This window comes from Trichomonas vaginalis, chromosome I, assembly GCF_026262505.1.
Source record: "Trichomonas vaginalis G3 chromosome I, whole genome shotgun sequence".
Lineage (NCBI taxonomy): Eukaryota > Parabasalia > Trichomonadida > Trichomonadidae > Trichomonas > Trichomonas vaginalis.
In genome coordinates this window covers 21,425,568-21,445,710 of record NC_067203.1, presented here as the reverse complement: position 1 = coordinate 21,445,710, position 20,143 = coordinate 21,425,568, and the positions used below count along the sequence as shown (strand labels likewise).

The following is a 20,143-nucleotide window of genomic DNA, read 5'->3' as shown; positions in this document are numbered from 1 at the left end:
ACGGAGTCAAAAATATTGGTAAAAGAGTAGGTCAGTTCGTTGGTATTATACCTAAAGACCCTGAACCAGAAGAACAAGCTCCTGTTATACAACAGCCTGAACCTGCACCACAGTCAAGTTGGCAACCAAATCCAACACCTCAACCGTATTAAAATTATATTTTTACCGTTCGATAGTAGTTGTATATGAAACTAAGTTCTAAGTAAAACGCGTGTATAATGGAATTATTCTCTTTCTTCCATCTGTAGTAAACCATACTTGAAAGTCTGAAATACTTCCACTTGGTGGTTCGTATAGCTTTGTAGGTTTTTCGTAAAAGTCATTTGCCAAGCATAAAAAAGAGTTTTGTGCACCAGAAAATGAAGCATGAACTATAATAGCATCTGAGTCGAAAACATCTTTAAATAAATATGGTTCATCTCTTGCATATCGACTGTAAATATTTGCTAAAGGAAGTTCGACTTTCTGATTTAACATTCTTTGCAAATAATACCATGACATTGCAGTGAATTCTGTATATATTTGTTCGTCTTTCTTTGGATTGTCTTCGTAGATTTGAAATGACACTTGTGAATTTTGTTTGTCATATACAATTCTCACATAAAGTGTGCTCTCGGTATTTGCATATTCATCAGCATATTTTGCATAACATGAATTTATTTTATCTTCTATATTTTTTAACGCAGTCTGTAGAGAAGATGAAAGGTCAACTTGTATTAGCTCAATTTCTTCCCACATTTTTCGTTTCCCTTCAGATATATAATCTATATGAAACCTTACAATAAATGGAAAACTTTTATCTTCTACAGACACAAACTTCATTCTACGAAAGCCAATAGCTTTTGTGACAGATGGGTCTCTTAGCCATCTTAATGGGTAGTCAAAACGATAGCCTTCATGCTTTACGGTCTCTGTCTCAAACTTTTGACCGACATTCGTAAAAAGTTCATCTAATGGTTTAGTTGTAGCAACTCTTGAATTTTCTTTTTCTATTGAAAGCATATTTTATCTAGAATAAAAATGTCGAAAGAAACAGCGTCTATGAGAGAAATACAACACAACCGACAACTCATTTTGCAAGCTCTAAATAAGAACACAACAAACTTTTCAAACTATTCTAAGATATCTGAGTCATTGAAAGAAGGAAACTTAAAACTGACGATAAACCAATGACAGATGAGTTTCTGTTTCAAGACAGTAAGAACCATACTGTCTGTGTAAATCCAACAAAAGGAACTTTAAACGAGAAGCCTATAAAAGAACTTCTTTTGAAAGCAGATGTTGACAACAAAGCTGACAAAGAGTATGTCATTGAAAAAGTTCAAGAAGAACATGACAGAGCAGATGCAACATATGCAACGAAAGAACATACTCATCCTGAACTAGCAGACAAAACATATGTTGACAATAAAATGTCAAGTGAAGTGACAAGAGCTGACAAAGAATATTCTAAAAAGACTCATACACATACCATTGCAAATATTACAAACTTACAAGAAACCTTAAACAGGAAAAGTGACGTTGGACATACACATTCTATATCTGAAATAACAGACTTAAACGTTAGCCTTGAAAAGAAAGCTGACAAAACATATGTCAACAGTGAGTTAGAGGAGAAAGTAGATAAGGGACTTATGGCTAGTGTGTTAGTGAAGAAGGCAGATAAGGAATATGTGGATGAAAAAGATGAAGAAATTAAAAAAATGGTTGAATGGTATAATGAACGGACATCGAAGATTTTAGAAGGTAAAGCCAATACAGGGTGGGTTTCAGGATGTTTAGACCTTAAAGCCGACAAAGAAACTGTAGATATGTTGGCACAAACGGTTTCAAGTCATACCAGAGGTTTAATGGAAGATGGACAACAGTTGAAAGAGCTTGAGAAAGGTGTTACAGAGTTAAGGAATACAAAAGCAGACTCGACATGGATAAAAGGATATGTAGATGCAACAAAAGAACGTATTTTCGCATGGACAGAAGGAACATACCCACAAAAATATCATAGACATAGCATCTCTGACGTAAATGAACTTGAAGAAAAGTTATATAAAAAAGCAGACAAAACAGAGCTTCAAACATTAAAGACAGAAATACTTCAAACAATATATCCTATAGGTTCTATTTACACGTCAATGAACTCTACCAGACCAGAAGTAGTACTTGGTCTCGGAACTTGACTCAAATAGTCGACAGGTTTTTGTATTGTGCAAACTCTTCAAAGGAAACAGGTGGAAGTAAAACGATTTCAGGTGAAAACTTACCTGCACACAGTCATTACATAAATTTAACTACAGCTGAAGCAGGTTGGCATAAGCATAGATATTGGGATTGGACAGGAATGACAAAAGGTAAAGGATATGATGTTAAAGACGACGTTAAGTTTGCTATAAATTGTTACTGGATGACACTCAGGGAAAGGAAACCATACACATTTCGTTTCAGGATATACGCAAACAACGGGACAAAGTAAAGACTACATGCCACCTTACATGACAGTTTACGCATGGTATAGAATTGCTTAGTCGTCATTTTCAACTTCTTTAGCATATTCGTCAGGAGTTGTCTTATATTTGTTAGGAACTGTCTTTGAAAGTATACCACCTTGAACTTTGACAAGTTTGAAACGAGGTCTGACAATAGTAGTTTTATCTTCTGCTTGCAGTCTGTACATTTTGCCATGTTTGCCTAAAACTTCATAATATTCTCTTGTATACTTTCTTCTATTTTTACGAACACGAACGTGAGTACCTGTCGAGTTCCCATTGTTGTCATAGTCAATAGTATTTTCATATGGGTCGCGTTTAGGTATTTCTATTTTACTTTGTCACCTTTCTTAAGTTTGAAGCCTGGCATTCTTTCTTGTTTGTCTCTTTTGACTAAACTATTAAATATATAGTCTTTCTCTAAGTCAGGGTTGTTTTTCATTTCTTCGGGGGAGTGGTTTCCCAAACCTTTTTGTTTACGGCTATTGTAAATATTTAAAACTTGTCTCATCTTTGCCATGGAGAAGTGTCTATACTTGTCGTCATATGACATTTCATTTGCTTCACCACCTTGTGGTTGGTTTAAGTCTCTTAAGATTTTTATACAACTGTCAATGACACCAAGAGCAGAATGGTTTTGGTCGACAATGAAATATTGGTTACATTTTTTGAACGCAGATAGTTTTTAATATCGTCTGATTTGAAAGAACTTTCACAGTCAGATGTCAGTTTTGTTGGATGGTATTTGTCAACGAATATTGTCAAAGCAGTTTTCACATCTAAAATATTTTTGGACTGTAATGGTATGGCTTCACAGTATCTTGTGTTTTGACCGACAAATATTAGCCAGTATGGTGGTCCATCTTCTCTATACCTCGGAATGTTTTCCAAGATATCCATAAACCAAGCATTTGGTGTTGAACTAAAGATTTTTATCATGAGTGCTTTCTTTGTCGCTTTAGAAACATAGGGGTCCTTGTTTGGATTCGTCATTTTTTACCCTATAAGAAATGGGTTTATTTGGCGCATTAGCAGGAGTTTGCATCCAGATTTTTGCCCGCAGTGGGAACAATAGCCAAGGTGCATTTGGAATTGGAAGGAAGATTTTGAGTACATTAGGTATACTGAAAGAGAAAGCACAGCCTATTATACAAACTGTACAGAAAGGTTGGGAGGTAGCACGAGATGCACAAATCTTATTCCAAATCCTGAAACAAGAGGAAAAGTTCAAGGATGGATGGACAATGTAGGAAGACAAGCAGGAAACTACTATAACAAAGCAAATGACTACTATAACCAAGCAGGGCACTATATGGACCAAGGTGAAAGATTCTTTAACAGAGGATATAACCATGCACAACAATGGGTAAACAACAACCAACCGCAACCACCTCAAACGTGGGGAATGTAAATTTTTTTACTGAGATGAAATGAACAATACAGCATTGAGACAAATGGGTTCAAGATGGATTTGTCGACTTCCAGCAGTTACACAACCACGTGTTTGTCAAGTCCTCCCTATACCTCAGGAAGTTTTAGACCGACTTAAAAAACCTAAACAACCAGTTGAAAAAAACCAAACTAAAATTTTTTACTGAGATGAAATGACCGAAGAAGTTGAAACGGTAGATTTGACACCACAAACAAAAAGTTCAGAACCATTGTCAAAACCTGTCAAAGAACTTACAGATGAAGAAAAAAATTCAATAATAGAAAGTGCCAGGTCTGGAAATACAAACCCTAACTACAAAGTCACTTTTCATAGAAATGGAACGGCTAGTATCTCAAAAAAGAAACAAACTCTCACAAATAAAATATTGAAGTCTGAAGGAGCTTTCGAGACAACAGATGGAAAAGTTTACTTCACTGACCAACAGTTTCATTATAGAACATCTCATTGACTTAGAGTCGAAATATTCTAAACTTTACAAAAACAAAAAGTTGAAAGGAAAACAAAAACAAATGGCATATGATATTTATGAAGATGTTGACGACACAACCATACCTGCAAGTGAGGTAAGTCAGAGGAACCGAAAAGTGACGAAAAACCGATAGAAGAAGAAAAACCAAAAACTGAAGATAAACCAAAACCAAAGTTTAGTTTCCAAACTAAACCAAGTCAACTTCATTAGCTGGTATGGGTTGGCGTCAAAGACTTATGGCAGCAGGCGGTTATGTTTAAGTAAAGAAAAAAATATTTTTTTATTTTTATAAAAATGCCCCCATATAGAATGGATAGAAAATCTGCTAGAATAAAAGCAGAGTTGCAAAGATATGGTTGGAAGTTTCAAAGAAGTTTAAATATAGGAAGGGAAGACCATAAAAGTCTATGACAAACTGGCTGGTCTGACCTATGAAATGGACTTGGAAACAGCACGCGCAAATTATCCAAACAGGTTAGAGAGGTTAGAAGAAGAACGTCTTATGGACATGCCTTTCGATGTTTCTGAGCCTCAAGTTGAAGGACACGACGGCTTTGCCAGATTCTACTGGAAACATGACGAACAATTGCATCCTTTGAGAAGGAAAAAAGGAAAAGGTGAAGACACATGCTCCCATGGAAAGAACAAGATATGCATATGAGTATCGTGAAGTTAGAAGTCAAATTACATCTGGTCGAACCTTTACAGTAAACTTTGACGAAGGAAAGAACAAAGAAGGCTTCATGGGTGTACTTGCTGCAATTCAAGACGGAAATAAGAAAGGATACAATCTCAGACTAACCGTAACAGATTTAGATGGTCACATTTACTATGCACATGGCAATGTCACAACAGCCGCACAACTTCTTGACGCTTTCAAGACTACAAAGAGAGAACAAATGTTTGACTCCGACTCAGACATTTTGAATGCAATTGAAGGAATTGCAAGTGTAAAATTTGAATGGTACCAACCTAACCCTCAAGCAGTCAGACAACATGCTGGATACTTCCCGTTCATAAATAAGTCTGACATTGACTTGACAAGGTATGGAATTTACAATTCAATTGAAAAATTGTCAATGAACCTTGTATTCTTACATGTCTCAGGAACTCTGGTCTTGTTACAGATGAGAAGATGAAGTATCTTGAGTCATGTGTGAAGACAAGGTACATTCTCAGAGGTCAATTGGCAAAATTGCACCGTTGGCAAATGTCAATATCCGAGTCAACATTCCGACTAGAAAGGTTCTTCACATGACGACTATGTTGTTGACAAAGACTTACCATGGTTGAAGATTGTAATTGTCCACAACCACTTCATGTTGAACGAAAGTCTTACAAACCCATTGTTCGGAAAAGGCAAGTGCAACATTGTCAGAGCTGTAAACATTCTTTTCGAGAAAGGTTTGTTGGAACCAATTCCAGATGACAAGCTGACAGAAACTTTTGTACCAAAAGACGAAACAAACTTTTCATTGTTAGCAAGACCAAAAGTTGTTCCAGACAAAGTTCTAGCACAAAAGAAGTACACAGTTCCAAAAGGAGTTGGATTGTTCGGATACCAACCTGAACCAGAAGAACTTCCAATGAGGTTGCAAGAACTTCAAGATGCTATAAACAAACTTCCATTGAGACATCCAATTGACGTCAAATTGTATTGGAGAGCATCTGAGTTAGGTCAGAAGGTTTTATATGAAACAGGTTGCTTCGACGATGTTTATGAGATAGCAGGCGAAGTTTCTCAGAAGATAAGAGACTCACTTGAATTTCCACGAACTGGACCCATTGGTTGCGACAAGTTCGACTCAGATGAAAAGATATACTATGTCGACCTTAACGCTGCGTACATGAGGTTCGTCCAATATATCCCGACTGGAATTCCAAACGAAGACGGTGAGTTCCCAGGAAGGAACTATACAGTTGGAAAAGTCATACAACAACTGTATGATATTAGGAAAGCTTCAAACCCCAAACTTGCAATGACACTCAAATTGCTTATGAATTCGACATGGGGATATTCCATTAAGAAACCTCAAAGATGAAGAGTAAACATTATGAGAAGGTCGACAACTTTGTTGAAAGGTTTCCCTTTTGTTTTGAAATACGAATTCACTCAAGGTCAAGTGGCTTAGTAACCACATAAAACCTATTGTCGAACATTGGTCTTACCCTCAGTTCGCAAAGGCAGTCCTTGACAACTACAACAAATTCTTCTCCGAAGTCAAATCCAAAGTGAAGGTTTACTATGAGAACATTGACGCACTCATGACGAACGAAGAAGGCTATAACAAACTCATTGAAATGGGAATGGTCGGTGAAAAGATGGGTCAATTCAAATTGGACAAAATTTTCACCGAAGTTCATGTCCTCTCCAAGCGTAAGTACTGGGGCATACTTGAAGACGGCACAGAAATAAAACATTGCATGAAATAAAAAATTTTTATTCGAATTTGAATCGGACAGGTCGAGTTACACCATTCTTGGTCTCAAACTCATATATAACCTGTTTGTTTGTATTTTCGTCGACTATGGCACGAGACACGAACATTGACCAAACGGACAAAAAGTGTCATTTCAGATGGTCCGCAGCCAATCGCATTCGAGCACTTCGAAGAAGCCTTACGTTCCAAGGGAGAGGGTGTCTGGTGCAAGGCAGAGGTCATGAACTCTACGAGCAGTACATCCTCAATGCCTGGGAGGACAAATCGTCCTTGGATTGGCAATTCTACCAACTCCTCTGGGACGACCTCCTACGCAACTGGGATGACGAAAGAGTCCAATTCAGAGGTCGGAACTAATTGTCCAAATTACCCTTAATTTAAGCTACTTAACTAAATAAACACCTAAATTTACTCGGGGTTTCCCCCTAAAATAAAATTTTTTTACTCTTAGAACCACTCGAGGTTCTCCTTACGGTTGTTGAGCTTGTCACCGTCAATGTGTCTGACCTTCGTCTTCTTGTTTGGATTTGGAACCCATTGAATTGCGACAAGCTTGCCCATGGAATTGAACCGTATTCCGAAGGGTAAGGTTCAAGTGTCCCAAGTTGTTGAGGACTGGGGTAAGAACCTTGCCTGTCTCCTTGTTGCGGATTTGGTATGGGTAGGGTTGGGAAATTTCGTAAGTGTCATCGGCAACAAGGGTTGCCCAAACTTCCTCTTCTTCGTGTTTCTCTTCTTCCTCTTCCTCTTCTTCGTGTTTCTCTTCTTCCTCGACAATTCCTTCTTCAATTCTGTGTTCACGAATACGGTGTTGGAGGTTCTGTCCTTTCCGAGTACCTTCCAGATGGCGTCTATCTCTTCGAAGAAACGGTAGATGAGTCTGGCAAGGTCTCGGTTCTCTCTCGTAAATGCGCAAGGTTTCCGTCAAATCATTCAGGCATTTCTCATTGGAAGCTTGGTTCATGAGGACATCGGCTTTGAGCTTGGTCATCTCTTCCATAAGACTACTTTGGAGAGTCTTAACGGTGTTTGTCAGATGAGCTTTCAAATTCAAAATTTGAATTTGAACTGGGCGCTTGTCTGGCAACATTGAAAGGACATCTGCCATTGTGTTTGGCTTCGGTGCTTGTTCGGACATCGAAAAAATGAAGTGGTTTGAGAATGACGGTTTTACTTCAAAAAGCTTGTTATGACGTTATGTCATACAACAAGTTTAAAATAATATCTTGTTCTTCTTCTGAACGTTTGTTGTCTCTTCCGATAAAAGTTTCGAACATGAGAACCAAAAAACGTTTTTTGAGATTGCGGAAGAGTTCAGGCAAACGTTCATATTCTGGATATGTTGGGAGCAGTTCAAAACATCTGAGCTGACTTTCGGACAAAATTGGGACAATGTCAGAAAATTCATCTTTGGTCGGACTGCTTGAAGGTAAGTCCCTTACATGTAAGTAGCTCTGGTAAAGTCTTCTCATTTCTGCTAACTTTTGGAGTATAGCTTCGTAGTTTAGAAGTTTTAATTTTAATTGTCTTATTCCACTCTTTACTTCTAAACGGTAACTATCCATGAGGTCAAGAGTAGCTTTGGTAGCTTTAAGTGGAGCTATCTGTTCCTTGACTTGTGCAATTTTGGTTGCAATTGTGGTTTGAGCTCCTTCAAGTTCGCCGTCTATGTCGTTCTCAACACCTTCAACCATAGCTTGAAACTCTTCATCGGTCCATTGAGATTGGTGTGGGACGAATTTAACTTGCTTCATTCAAAAAAGAAAAAAATGTTTTTACTCAAAGCGTGCCATATAGATGGCTATAAGAAACTTACCAGAAGGCTTCTTCTTCACATGAGTCTTCGGCAACTTGAGTGTTGGTGTTGGAGTTGGGTTCTGGAATTTCAATTCTCTCTCGAGCGCAACAACAGATGTCAGAATAACATTCCCCACTGTCTTTCTTGCCACCATAAATTGTGTATTGACCGAACTTGCATTTGCAGGAAGACCGGTCAATACAAGGTTCACAGTTGAAATAGTTGTACACAAACCTGTTGAGTACGAGTGTGAGTAAAAACATAAAAAAAAGTGAAGTTAAAATGAGATGTTTACTGAACTGGCTGAAGAATTGGTTGGATGTCGCCTTCTGAGGTTATGAAGAACGGCTGTCCAGAGTAGTGAAGTAGTGCTCTGAGAATTTGTGTAATTCGTGGAATTGGGCTCTCACGATATGGAAGTAGTATCCAAGGACGTTTCATGAAGAACTTCAAGAGGGCTTCTTTCTTCACATCCTTAATATCATCGAATGCAGTGCCTTCTGGAACTTGAATTGCAACACCTGTTTCAATTTCCAACTTTAAGACACTATTCTTGGACAACCAGAAGCCAATGGACTTGCTTGGTTTGCACTTGCTGAGATATTCCTTCACGGTTTCATTTACCTCAATTAGATAAATTGCTTCGTCTAAGGGGTCAAGCTCCATACTGAGTCAGTACAATATTGTACTTTTTCAAGACAATGTTGTACTTTTTCAAGACAATGTTGTACTTTTTCAGAACAATGTTGTACTTTTTCAGAACAATGTTGTATAAATTCAGTACAATGTCTCTCAAATTTGAGGACAGCTGTACTTTTTCAGAACAAGTCTTGAACTTTTTCAGAACAATGTTGTACTTTTTCAAGACAATGTTGTACTTTTTCAAGACAATGTTGTACTTTTTCAAGACAATGTTGTACTTTTTCAAGACAATGTTGTACTTTTTCAAGACAATGTTGTACTTTTTCAAGACAATATTATATTGTTTCAGAACAAAGACGGTTAAGACACAAACGAATGTCCGACGTCCCACCTACTGAACCCGTTCCACAGCCAGAGGAACAGCATGCTCCAGCACCACAACAGTCTCCTCAGCAACCTCAGTTCCAACAAGGACCTCCGAATTACTACCAATTTCCACCTCAAGGTTACTACCCACCACAAGGCTTTCCAAACTACCCACCACAAGGCTTTCCAAACTACCCTCCTCAACCCATGCCTTACTTCCCTAACCCTTGGATGTTCATGTCAAACCCTCCACCCCAATTCCAATCTCAATCCCAATCGAAGAGAGACCAAGAGTTCGAAGAAGGTCTGAACCGTTTACGCAAAGAGTATGCCACAGCCCCTATGGAAGATGACAGGCTTTCAGTCTCTTCCCTAAGGTCGACCAATTCGACTCGTACCACAGATTCGGTTCGTGACCGTGAAGACTACCTCAAGCAGTCTGAGAGACTCTTCATCTTACAGCCATTTACAGTTGGAGCTCTCAAGAACATGCGCAATTACGAAGGTCAGACACCAGCTGGAGACCGCAAAACAGACGTACTCGCAAGAGCAGTCCAACTGGTCAAGACAAAGACTGAGATAGTCGACTTCATTCTTGCAGCTTGCCCATACAAGTAAAAAAATAAACAATTACGAGTTAAACTTTTTACTCTTTCTTTTCTGAGTTGTTTAGAGCTGGTTTCTCTTGTAGAAACCTTTCGTACTCTTCCATGGTCATGTAATTGCGAATTTGGTACGCAATTCCAGGTTCGTTGTTTTTGAACCTTACGTATGTAACGCTTCCATCCTCCTCAGGGAAGTAAGCTGCTAACATCTGACCAAGTTTTCTCGGTGACTCGGAGCTCATTAAAAATGTCACTTTTTAAACGTTAAGTTTTTAGTCTTATTTTACCCTTTGTTTGTCAAGGTAGTATTGGAGTGCAATTTCTCCAAATTCTCTGTGTCGGAGTTCTTCAGCATTTTCCAAGGTGTACCTGGAGAACTCAAAGAAGTTGTCAAGAACATACTGCCATGCTGCTCTTCTGAGTTCGTCGGTATTTTGGAAGTGTTGCACCTTCGAGTCTTCGGACATGAAAAAATTACACTTTTTCTATTAAACCGTTTACAATTTGAATTTTGTTGCTGAATTCGGCAAAAATATATTTAGGGTAGAAGGTTAGATATAACCTCTTTTCTAACCTCTTTTCTACCCTCATGAATTTTCATGAATTTTATACAGAAAATGCTTGTTTTGAGGTCGAGCCACTTTTGGCTCCACCGTATTCTTTCAACCAAAACTCATGAATTCGGCAAAAATATATTTTAGGGTAGAAGGTTAGATATAACCTCTTTTCTAACCTCTTTTCTACCCTCTTGAATTTGTCATGAGTTTTCCCGAAATAAAAAATAAAGTTGGTTTTTTTAAAAAAATATTTTTTATTTTTATTGTAAGAACATGTTAGCAACAACAGCACCAAACTCGTTAGTCATGAACCCAACTTCAATGTTAGTAGAGATGAAAAGCTTCATTCCTTCTTCATATACTTTCGAAACAAAAATCCAGAAGATAAAGCAAGAACTTTTAACAAGTAATTTAGACTGTAGTGCGAAAGATGAAACAAATGAACAGTATCTTTATGAAATGCAGGATATTATTGACCATTTACCCAAATTGCCTGAAATCCAACAACAAAAGCTTACTATTCCAGAATTCGATGAAATAGAAGTCAAAGCAACTGACTCAGTAGAAATAAAGAAGTTCATACGAAAGGTTAACTATGAGTTTCTTGGATTTCATTGCAACCACAAAGTCATGGACAAAGATTGCGACATGGTATATAAGAACATCTCTGACATATATAAATCTGAAGTTTAAGACCTACGACAACTTTGTTTCGTTAGTTGCTGAATGTGTATGGCAGATAAGAGATAAAGATAGAAGAGGTAAGATATGGAATGAACAGATAAAACCCGCAACTTTTGAGTTAAAGAGAGCAATTGACGCCTTAGTCATACTAGCAGGTAAGATTTCAATGTACAATGCTAAAATGAACCCGCAATGTTCAAAATGTAAAGCAGCAATGAGGAAATATAACTACTCCGTCAAAGAGATAGAACGTATGCGAAACGACTATGCAGACTTAAAGAAAGAAGTAGAGAAACCAGCAGAAGATAAAATGGACATGTTGACATTTCTGAACAAAAACTATCCAACAGCTGACGATTTCCTTCTTTCAGATGTCAAGAAGAAATATAAAGAAACATTCGGCATAGTTAAAACATTCGATGTACTGACAGAAGAAATAGAAGCTACGAAATTGTTTAGAATTTCACGAATTCACAATGTTTTACCATGTAAAACGCTTATAAAATAACTGGGGTAGAAAAGAGGTTAGAAAACAGGTTATATCTACCCTTCTACCCTAAAATATATTTTTATTGAATTCTGAGTAAAATTCTGAGTAAAATGACATAAGATTGCTTCTCTCGGAAAACCGAGAGAAGAGATTCCGTATGAAAATCGTGAAGAACAGCGAGTAGGGAAGAAACCCTGGTCGCCAAAACTCATGAAAAACAGTGAAAAATAACAGAGTATTTTGACAACTTCAAACAAGCAGAGTAAATGAACCATTTATTTTTCAAGCTTGACTTTTTACAATTTGAACTTTGTTCGCGTAGATGTGAATTCTGAAAGAAGTATGAGGGTCTTGTATGACTTTGTACTTCTCCCATAGTTCATGTCTGTCAAACTTACCTGCCATGGACTCTTTCATAAGTTCCATGAAATCGTCTTCGGACAATCCAGGGAAAAGTACAATGTCAGTAAGTATTCTTTAACATCCTTACTTAAACTCTTGCTGTCTGTACACAAATGACAACTGAAATGTTAAAGTGTCTGAGCTTCTTAAAGAATTCGACACATGTCTTGTTCTCTGTTCTTTAACAAGGATGAGAAGCAAAGTCATCTAAGATAAGAAGACATCTGTGAGGGTAAGTCTTCCAATCGTAATTGCAATTTCTTCGAAATGTATTCTATCTCTTTCTGTTTGTTTCTGAAGTGTTTTCTTCTCTAATATTCTCTGCATTTCCTCATTTGGGTCTTTAAACTTCGAATTTATATACTCATTTATAGCATTGTACTTCAAAATCTTCTTTGGTACTTCTTTATCCAATCTAACAACTCAGAGTCTTTTATACATACTAACTTAGACTTCTTTATAATATCTTTGAACGAATTGACGGTTTGGTCAATTGACCAGAAGTACTACAAATGACTACTAACTCATAGAATGGGTTCTTCTCATCTAGTTCTTGTTGTTGTGCAGCCATTTTAAGATAAGTGAAAGTCTTACCCGACCCAGGTGGTGCAATTAGACCTGTTATACCATTCTGAGCAAATAAGAACTTGTCATGTATGGGTTTTATCTGAGCATTTTCCAACTTCCTCTTGTTCTTATTTAAAACATTCTCAAATTTCTTGTCAATGTCAGCAAACTTTTTTTCTAACATATTTTTAGAAAAATTAAAATTTTTATCTTTTAGAAAATGTCTAGCGATTTCGCTATCTATATTCGAGACAAACTTTTCGACTCTAAAACATCTGTCGACCATAAAATCTTACATAGTGTAAACAAGAAAGGTGAATTTGTTCTAAAGTTCTGTTTCTGGGAATATGACAAGAACCATAAAACATTACAAAGAGCAGTCTTAAAATTTGTCAATGACAGACTTGTTGACAGAGATGACGCCGATTGGAAAGATGAAGTCCAACAAAAGTTCTTAGAATGCAAAGAAGACACATGCGCTGTTCTTGAAGATGAAATAGGAAACAGAATAGAAGAGCTATTAAAGGACAAAGAACTTTTACATAAATATGGTTCTGAGAAATTTGACATAACTCCACCAGAGAAGAAGAAGAAGAGAGAAAAGAAAGAAAAGAAAGTAGAAGAAGAGAAAAAAGAACCTGAACCAGTTCCAGAGAAAAAGAAATTTGACATGTAAAAATAAAATTTTATTTTTAGAACATTTCTGGGTCAATGTCAATGTTCTCTTCCTCTTTAGGGGCAAACACTGGCTTAGACTCTAAAATCTTTTTACCTAATTTACCTTGAACTTCAACTATCTTAGACTCATAATATTCATAGTCGTCTGCTTTCTTTGGTTCATAAGGTATAACAAGTTTGTATGCTTTGCCTTCTTTAAGGTTTGAGAACCTTCTGTCAAAATTTTCTTTGACTGCTAACAAACCTTCTATGTCTAAGTCTTCAAATTTCGCACCATTTTTAGTCACAATAGCAAACTTAACAGGTTCGATGTTCCAAACTTTGTCAAATGTAGACTTTTCAAAATGGTAGAAGTAAACATTCAAATATATGAATGGGTCTAGTTCTTCTTTGACTTCTGTCATGTACTTGTTGACTGAAATATATTTCGTCATCTTTTCTATCGGATAAAAAAATATTTTTTTTTAAAACGTTTTAAAATGGTATGCCATATAGCTTCTTGAATTTGTTAAGAAGTATATGAACGTGTTTTCCATCTGTATCTCTAGTGTTTACATAAGCATAGTCATCCTTAGTAAAATATACTTGTAATTTTCTATAGTTTACACCGGTATAAAAGTAGAAAGAGTCTTGTTCTTCGCTATAGTAGTAAAACTCAAGCGTATGCTTGCCATAGTCTGTAATTTCAATTGCTTCATCTTCTAGTTCGTCGACAAATTCGAATACAATATCTCCAAATTTGCCTCTGTTCTTATTGTTTTCAGAAAGAGTGACCCAACGTAAATTTTCAAGTCTATTGTCGTTTCTTATACGGTTTATGTGGTCTACAAGAGGTAAATTGTTAGGATTCGGTATAAAATGAGTTGCAATGACAATATGTTTAAAATAGTTTTTTCCACCCATCCTCATCATAGCATATCCGTCATTTCGCTCCCATTCGCTTAAAACTCTTTTTGTCTTTTTGTTTCTGACTTCAAATGACTCACAACAGTGAATTTCATATTTCTCATCTAACAAACAAGTTTCCCAACGGTCTTCTCCAACAAACTCAGCGTACATTTCAAATAAAATAAAAAAATATATTTTTTTTATTCTTGAGCTATTTTTTATTCTTGACTTTGTTGTTGCATTTGTTCCATTTGTTGCATTTGTTGTTGAAGTTGTTCTTGTAGTACAATACTTTCACCAGTTGCATCTTCCAATTCGAAACTTTCTGCGTCATTGACAAATACATAGGACATAAAAGTTTTTACAGGAACAAAGTTTGGCGTCGAACTAAGTCAAGTTATGTTTGCTAAAGTGTTTGAGTTTACTAAAGCTGAAAACTCTGCATTCGAATGAACAATAGGCAAACCAGCAGAGAAAGTGTGTTTATACGCATGATATCTTTTGGTCATAGTAGTTCTGTCGATACATTCGAATAACATCTTTGAACCTAAGTTTGAAACAATATATAAGATTTGGTGTACTTAAAGTCAATGGAAAGACATCCTTGTATGACACCTTTTCCTGTTATAGAAACTGTTGGTAGTAAAAACCAGATATAAGTTTTGTATTATAGCTCATATCGTTTATAGTAAACTCAGTCGGACATCCAAACATAATGAAACCTGCTCTAGTTGCAGCACATGTTACATCCGTCCTTAAAGTATTAAATAAGTCAACAAAAAACCTGTTGGTGGTATATCTGAGTAAGTATCTTCAAAGAAGTATTTTTTACCATTCACAACAACAAAGTCTTCTGGTGTCAAAGAGCAAAACAGGCTTTAGTCGTCATCGTGTTTTAAGGTCAGTTTACAATATCGTCCTTGAGGACTTTGTAAGTTTGTTGTTATAGAATTATATGACTCAGGGTTTTTAGTCGTAATAGTATAAACCACTATGTCTTCTGCCATTTACTTAGCAAGTAAATTTTAATGAAATGTTGTGGTCGTCAAATATTTTTATGACGTCTGGGAAACTATATTTTAAGTTCAACGTTTCACCTCCTTTCATAACGTATATCTTGTCAATGACATTATATGAAACACCACAGCAAGCAATGTCGGGTCTATTTCTTTGATGTTTTATATCTGCCTCTGTCAAAAGTTTCAATAGTTCTTTCAAAACTTCATGAGGTGCGATGACATATGAGTTCACTTTTACAGGGTTGTGCTCAACCAAGTTTAACATTATACCCAAAGCTTGACAAATCTTCTCCTGAGTTTTAAGTTTGTCTTTAAGTTGTTGGTATCGTTTTCGAATATCTGCAACAGAACTTAAGTCTCTGCTAACTTCAGGATATGTTGGTTGTTCTTTTACAGGAACTATTGTTTATACATCTTCGTCTTCGTATGGTTTCCCCACTTCAACATCTCTTTCTTTGACATTGACAACAACACTTTGACTGTTTGTTTGAGTTGGTGAATTTAACTTCACATCTGCCACCGCCATTAAACCTTTTGAAACACTTACGCTTCTATTTTTCGGAAATGACATTTTACTTAGAATAAAAAGTGGACGTATTTGAGTATCTCTTCGAATTGAAGCAAAAAAAAGTTTACACACACAAACAATACAATAATTGACAGAATAGTTCTTTATACAACAATGGTAAATGTTATAGAATAGCAGTCTTTGCTGAACCAAAATATTTTCATAAAGCAAAGAAAGTTGGTATAACTGAAATGGTGAAAGTTCTTGACGTTGACAAAAATATAACTTCAAAACTTACAGATATTTCTAAAGGAAAGTTTATAATACAAATTTTATGTCAAAACTGGCGTACTGTCAATATTTGACGGAGAGAAGTCAGTTCAAGAACAACTTACTGACCTGCTGCCAAAATCTGCTCGATGGAAGCTGTCGTTATGCCAATCTGAGGAGCCCCAGCAGGTTTCATCGAACGAATCTTCAAAAGAGCATCTTCCGTGAAAAGTGCTATTGGTTTTGTAAACTTCTTTGCTTTCAATTCATTGGACCGTCTCTGTCACCAGTATATTGTATTTGAACTGTACCAACAGTTGAAATACCACCCATAAAGTCTTCTGAGTCAGCAAATGGAATGCCAAGCCAAAAGTTTGAAACGGTCTCCATTTGTATATTGAGTGTTTTGAGCTCCTGTATGGGTCATACTTTCACATATGGCATAATAGAACTTTGCATTTCAGGGTTAATGGTTGTTGTGAAGTTGTTGTTAAAGTTCATAGCATCTAATGTCAAGTTGTATGACTCATATCCTCAACTGTAGAATATTCTTCTCTTGGATAATATTTGCCATCTATGTTTATATGATATTTAATACCAGGGTTGTAGAAGCAAGAATAGTCATTTATAGTTCGTCTGAAAGAACAAACATAGTATCTGCATGTTTCATTGCAGTTGTTAAAGCAATATCTGTTCTTGCACCTGGGTCAGCACTTTGGTTTCCAACTTCACCTGCAAAGTCTTTGACAGATATTTGGTGTATAGGGAACATAAGTGGAACTGCAATATATTTGGCAGCTAAAGCATTTGAAATATCTGGGTCCAACATATAGACTGCAAGTCTGCTTTCTATTCTCTTGCATTCAAACTTTTCGCATGTGAACTTAACTGGGTCCCAAGCATCTCCAGCAGCATTGAAATAATAGTTTACTTCAGTGTTGAGGTTTGAGAAACCAAAGTCTAAGTCAACTTTTTTTTTGCAAAAGTCGGCGAATGACATTTTATTTGTTCCCACTACTTCTGTAAGAGTGAATGGGTCTTGTGTTGGTGCAATGACTAAGTTATTTTTGCTTGGAGTAAGTTCGATAGAAATTTTTCCTGCCCAGTTTGGCAAGTATCTTAAAAACCTGAAGATGAGGAAAGATGACAAAGGAACTCTAAGTTTCAATTTTACTTTGGTTACTGCTGCTGCAGTTTGTCCAGAAAGGTTAACATAAACTCCTGGAACGTTAGGGTCAAGTCTTCTTATTTTCTCAATAGTTGCATACTGGTCTGTTTGTTCTCTAGCTTGTGGTTGTACTGAGTTTCTCAAAGCGAACCATTCATAGTTTGCCCATGTTACTGTTTGAACTAAGTCAGAGTTAGAATATATCTTATATCCCATGAAAACTTCTGGAGCATATTGGTATCCGACATAGAAAATTCCATTGCAACCTTTCTTGTCAGACAACTTGGCAGAAGGTTTTATTTCAATGTCTTGTTCCACGTATAAGAAAGAGTTGTCAATAGAAATTATATGAAACCTGTCGCAAGCAATATCTACTGTTGTTGAAAACCTTCTCCAAACTCACCTACGTTTCCATAAGAAACAGCAGTTGTATATTCGTAAGTTCCAGGAACTATTTCTGACCTTCTAATGCATTGTCGCATTCGTTATACCATTCGGAAACATTTCCATTCATGGCATCCAAAACTGTTGGCGTTATATTCTGAGCGGCGTACATTTCATATGAGTAAAAATATAGAATAGTTGGATTTATATGTCATAATAGAACCCACGTGGACCAAGCTTTACTTTCTTCCTGACTGAGTTTTTAACTCTTCTTTTTCCTTCATTGCCCTCTGCTTGAAGTTGTTGCATCTTTGCATTATGTTCATCTAGTATGTTGCAAATTTCCCATGTCCTTTTTGCCTTTTGCTCTGGTCGCCCATCTCAGGTAACCTATATCCTAGAAAGAGTTTGTCATAGTCTGTATTTGAGTCTTCGCGTATTGTTTGCATGACTCTTTCCTGAGTTTCTGGTTCAAGCTCTTCAAACAGTGCCTGTCCATATGGAATAGCTCGTTTCCAAATATATGTTTTTGTAGCCATTCTGGTTTTCTTTCCATGTTACCAACTATATCTTTTGTGAATGGGAAAGCTTTTACCCAATCTTTCAGTCTTGCGTCGTTTATTTCTGTAGTTGGTTTTATTTTGTCAAGGAACATGTTTTTCAATACTAACATTTCATTTGGTACTGTCCATTTGAGTTTTCTTAAATATTCATCCCTTCTCGATTCATCGTCTGCAAAGTAAGTTTTTATGACATTTTGTAAACTTTCGTTTGCAAGGTCATGTACAATAGGTTCTTCCTTCTCTCGCCCTAACTTTCTTTCTAAACTCTTCACCAAATATACCATCTCTATGGTTCTGTGTAGTTCTTTGAGATAAATGTTCTAGAACGTCAGGTGTTTATATTTCCATCAGCCATGTTCATTTCATACTGGTCCAAAATATCTGCATCTTTCATATCTTTCAATGGCATTAAAGCCGCGCTTAAAATACCAGCTATATCTGGTTCACCATTGACTTCCATTGCGTCTACAACTTCTTGGAATTGTGGTTGTAAGTTTATGAACCACCTATCCGGGTTAGCTTTATGACCCCATCTCATTGTAGTTCCATCGTCTGCAGAAACAAAAGTAGGTTTGTTTCCATCTTGGTTAGGTTCTGAATGAACTTTAAACAATGTTTCATTTCTATATTTTTCTTGAAATTTAACCTTTTATCTTCACCGAGTTCATCCGAAGATTGAACGTTAAATGCTCGTAAGTAAAAAGGGTTGTTGTATTTGTGTACATTTTTTTCAGTTCTTCCATTCTATGCTGGATATTTTCATCTGGTGTTGGAGTCTTTTGTATGTCGGCAAACATTTTTCGATATTCTTCTACTATGTCAGCCGAATCTTTCTTAGACTCTTGGAAATATTCCATATTCACCTCATACTCTTGTTGAGGGTCAAGATTTTTCGGCTGTTCCAAATCTTCATCTAGTTCTGTGAAGTTAGTTTCCAAAGGAGGACTTGTTCGTTTCCTTCAGGCTCTTCTAGCTGTTGTTGCTGAACTATTTCTTCCATGTCTGGTTTGTATCTGAACTTCTTCCTGTGGAGTTTCTTGTACCTCATCTGCTGGCATTTCATATATTCCGAGACCGTTTTCAACAAGTTCCCTATCTACGTCATCCGCATTCATAAGCTTTTGTTCTTTCGTTCCGTCTCTATTTTTACGCGTTTCATGACGAAAGTTGAATTGTCATTTAGCTCTGACATCAAATATCTCGGAGTAAATTCATCATGTCATTTGGATGATATGCTATTAAATCATATCCTTAGCGAGCTTGTATTTTCCAGGTTTGAGATTATATCCCGTTTTGGTGCTGAGCCATAAAGCTAAATAGGTTCGGGTCAGTATTTCCATCCTTGAACTTTCAATAGCTTCTTTATATCTGTCACTAAAGTCAACAGTATCTGGGTAACCACACTCTTCTTTAAGCATTTTTAAGAATTTTGGTTTCCTTGTTCTCTACTTCTTTTATGTCCTTGCTCTGTTTGTGGTTTTGTTGTGCAGGTTTTGAACTGTTTTTTGTTGTTGGTTGCTTGCAGTGTTTTGAACTGTTGGTTGTGGTGCTGGTTGTGGAGGTGGTTTGTGTTGGTTTTGTGCATGCCTGTGTCTGTGTCCATGTGACGATGTAAATGTTTTAGGTAGTCCTGGTGCAGGTGCTTCTCTTGGAGGGTTTGGTGGTATATAAGTTCCACCAGCTGGCACATATGTTCCATCTGCAGCGT

At 36.7% G+C, this 20,143-nt stretch overlaps 7 protein-coding genes and 5 pseudogenes across 12 annotated transcripts, besides 1 other annotated feature; 5 read left to right on the top strand and 7 right to left on the bottom strand.

The window, feature by feature from the left end:
• Positions 1-20,143: part of a mobile genetic element that runs on past both edges of the window.
• On the bottom strand, positions 299-1,002 carry TVAGG3_1025490 (uncharacterized protein; the record flags this gene model as incomplete). Its single annotated transcript, XM_051254977.1, has 1 exon — positions 299-1,002. A coding segment is annotated over one exon (704 nt), but the record flags the coding sequence as incomplete, so codon positions are not given.
• On the top strand, positions 1,170-2,234 carry TVAGG3_1025480 (annotated as a pseudogene). The gene has a single exon. A coding segment is annotated over exon 1 (1,065 nt).
• Positions 2,519-3,476, bottom strand: TVAGG3_1025470 (annotated as a pseudogene). Its single transcript has one exon. A coding segment is annotated over exon 1 (958 nt).
• On the top strand, positions 3,914-4,068 carry TVAGG3_1025460 (uncharacterized protein; the record flags this gene model as incomplete). Its single annotated transcript, XM_051254976.1, has 1 exon — positions 3,914-4,068. A coding segment is annotated over one exon (155 nt), but the record flags the coding sequence as incomplete, so codon positions are not given.
• TVAGG3_1025450 lies at positions 5,541-6,487 on the top strand (annotated as a pseudogene). The gene has a single exon. A coding segment is annotated over exon 1 (947 nt).
• On the bottom strand, positions 7,475-7,984 carry TVAGG3_1025440 (uncharacterized protein; the record flags this gene model as incomplete). The annotated part of the gene is made up of 1 exon (XM_051254975.1): positions 7,475-7,984. A coding segment is annotated over one exon (510 nt), but the record flags the coding sequence as incomplete, so codon positions are not given.
• On the bottom strand, positions 8,017-8,600 carry TVAGG3_1025430 (annotated as a pseudogene). Its single transcript has one exon. A coding segment is annotated over exon 1 (584 nt).
• TVAGG3_1025420 (uncharacterized protein) lies at positions 10,299-10,499 on the bottom strand (the record flags this gene model as incomplete). The annotated part of the gene is made up of 1 exon (XM_051254974.1): positions 10,299-10,499. The coding sequence occupies one exon, from the start codon at positions 10,497-10,499 to the stop codon at positions 10,299-10,301; it is 201 nt and encodes a 66-aa protein (XP_051080548.1).
• Positions 11,088-11,895, top strand: TVAGG3_1025410 (annotated as a pseudogene). Its single transcript has one exon. A coding segment is annotated over exon 1 (808 nt).
• On the top strand, positions 13,361-13,633 carry TVAGG3_1025400 (uncharacterized protein; the record flags this gene model as incomplete). Its single annotated transcript, XM_051254973.1, has 1 exon — positions 13,361-13,633. A coding segment is annotated over one exon (273 nt), but the record flags the coding sequence as incomplete, so codon positions are not given.
• TVAGG3_1025390 (protein of unknown function, DUF4108 family) lies at positions 13,650-14,069 on the bottom strand (the record flags this gene model as incomplete). Its single annotated transcript, XM_051254972.1, has 1 exon — positions 13,650-14,069. The coding sequence occupies one exon, from the start codon at positions 14,067-14,069 to the stop codon at positions 13,650-13,652; it is 420 nt and encodes a 139-aa protein (XP_051080546.1).
• TVAGG3_1025380 (His-Me finger endonucleases family) lies at positions 14,110-14,694 on the bottom strand (the record flags this gene model as incomplete). The annotated part of the gene is made up of 1 exon (XM_051254971.1): positions 14,110-14,694. One exon carries the CDS (start codon positions 14,692-14,694, stop codon positions 14,110-14,112), a length of 585 nt encoding a protein of 194 aa, XP_051080545.1.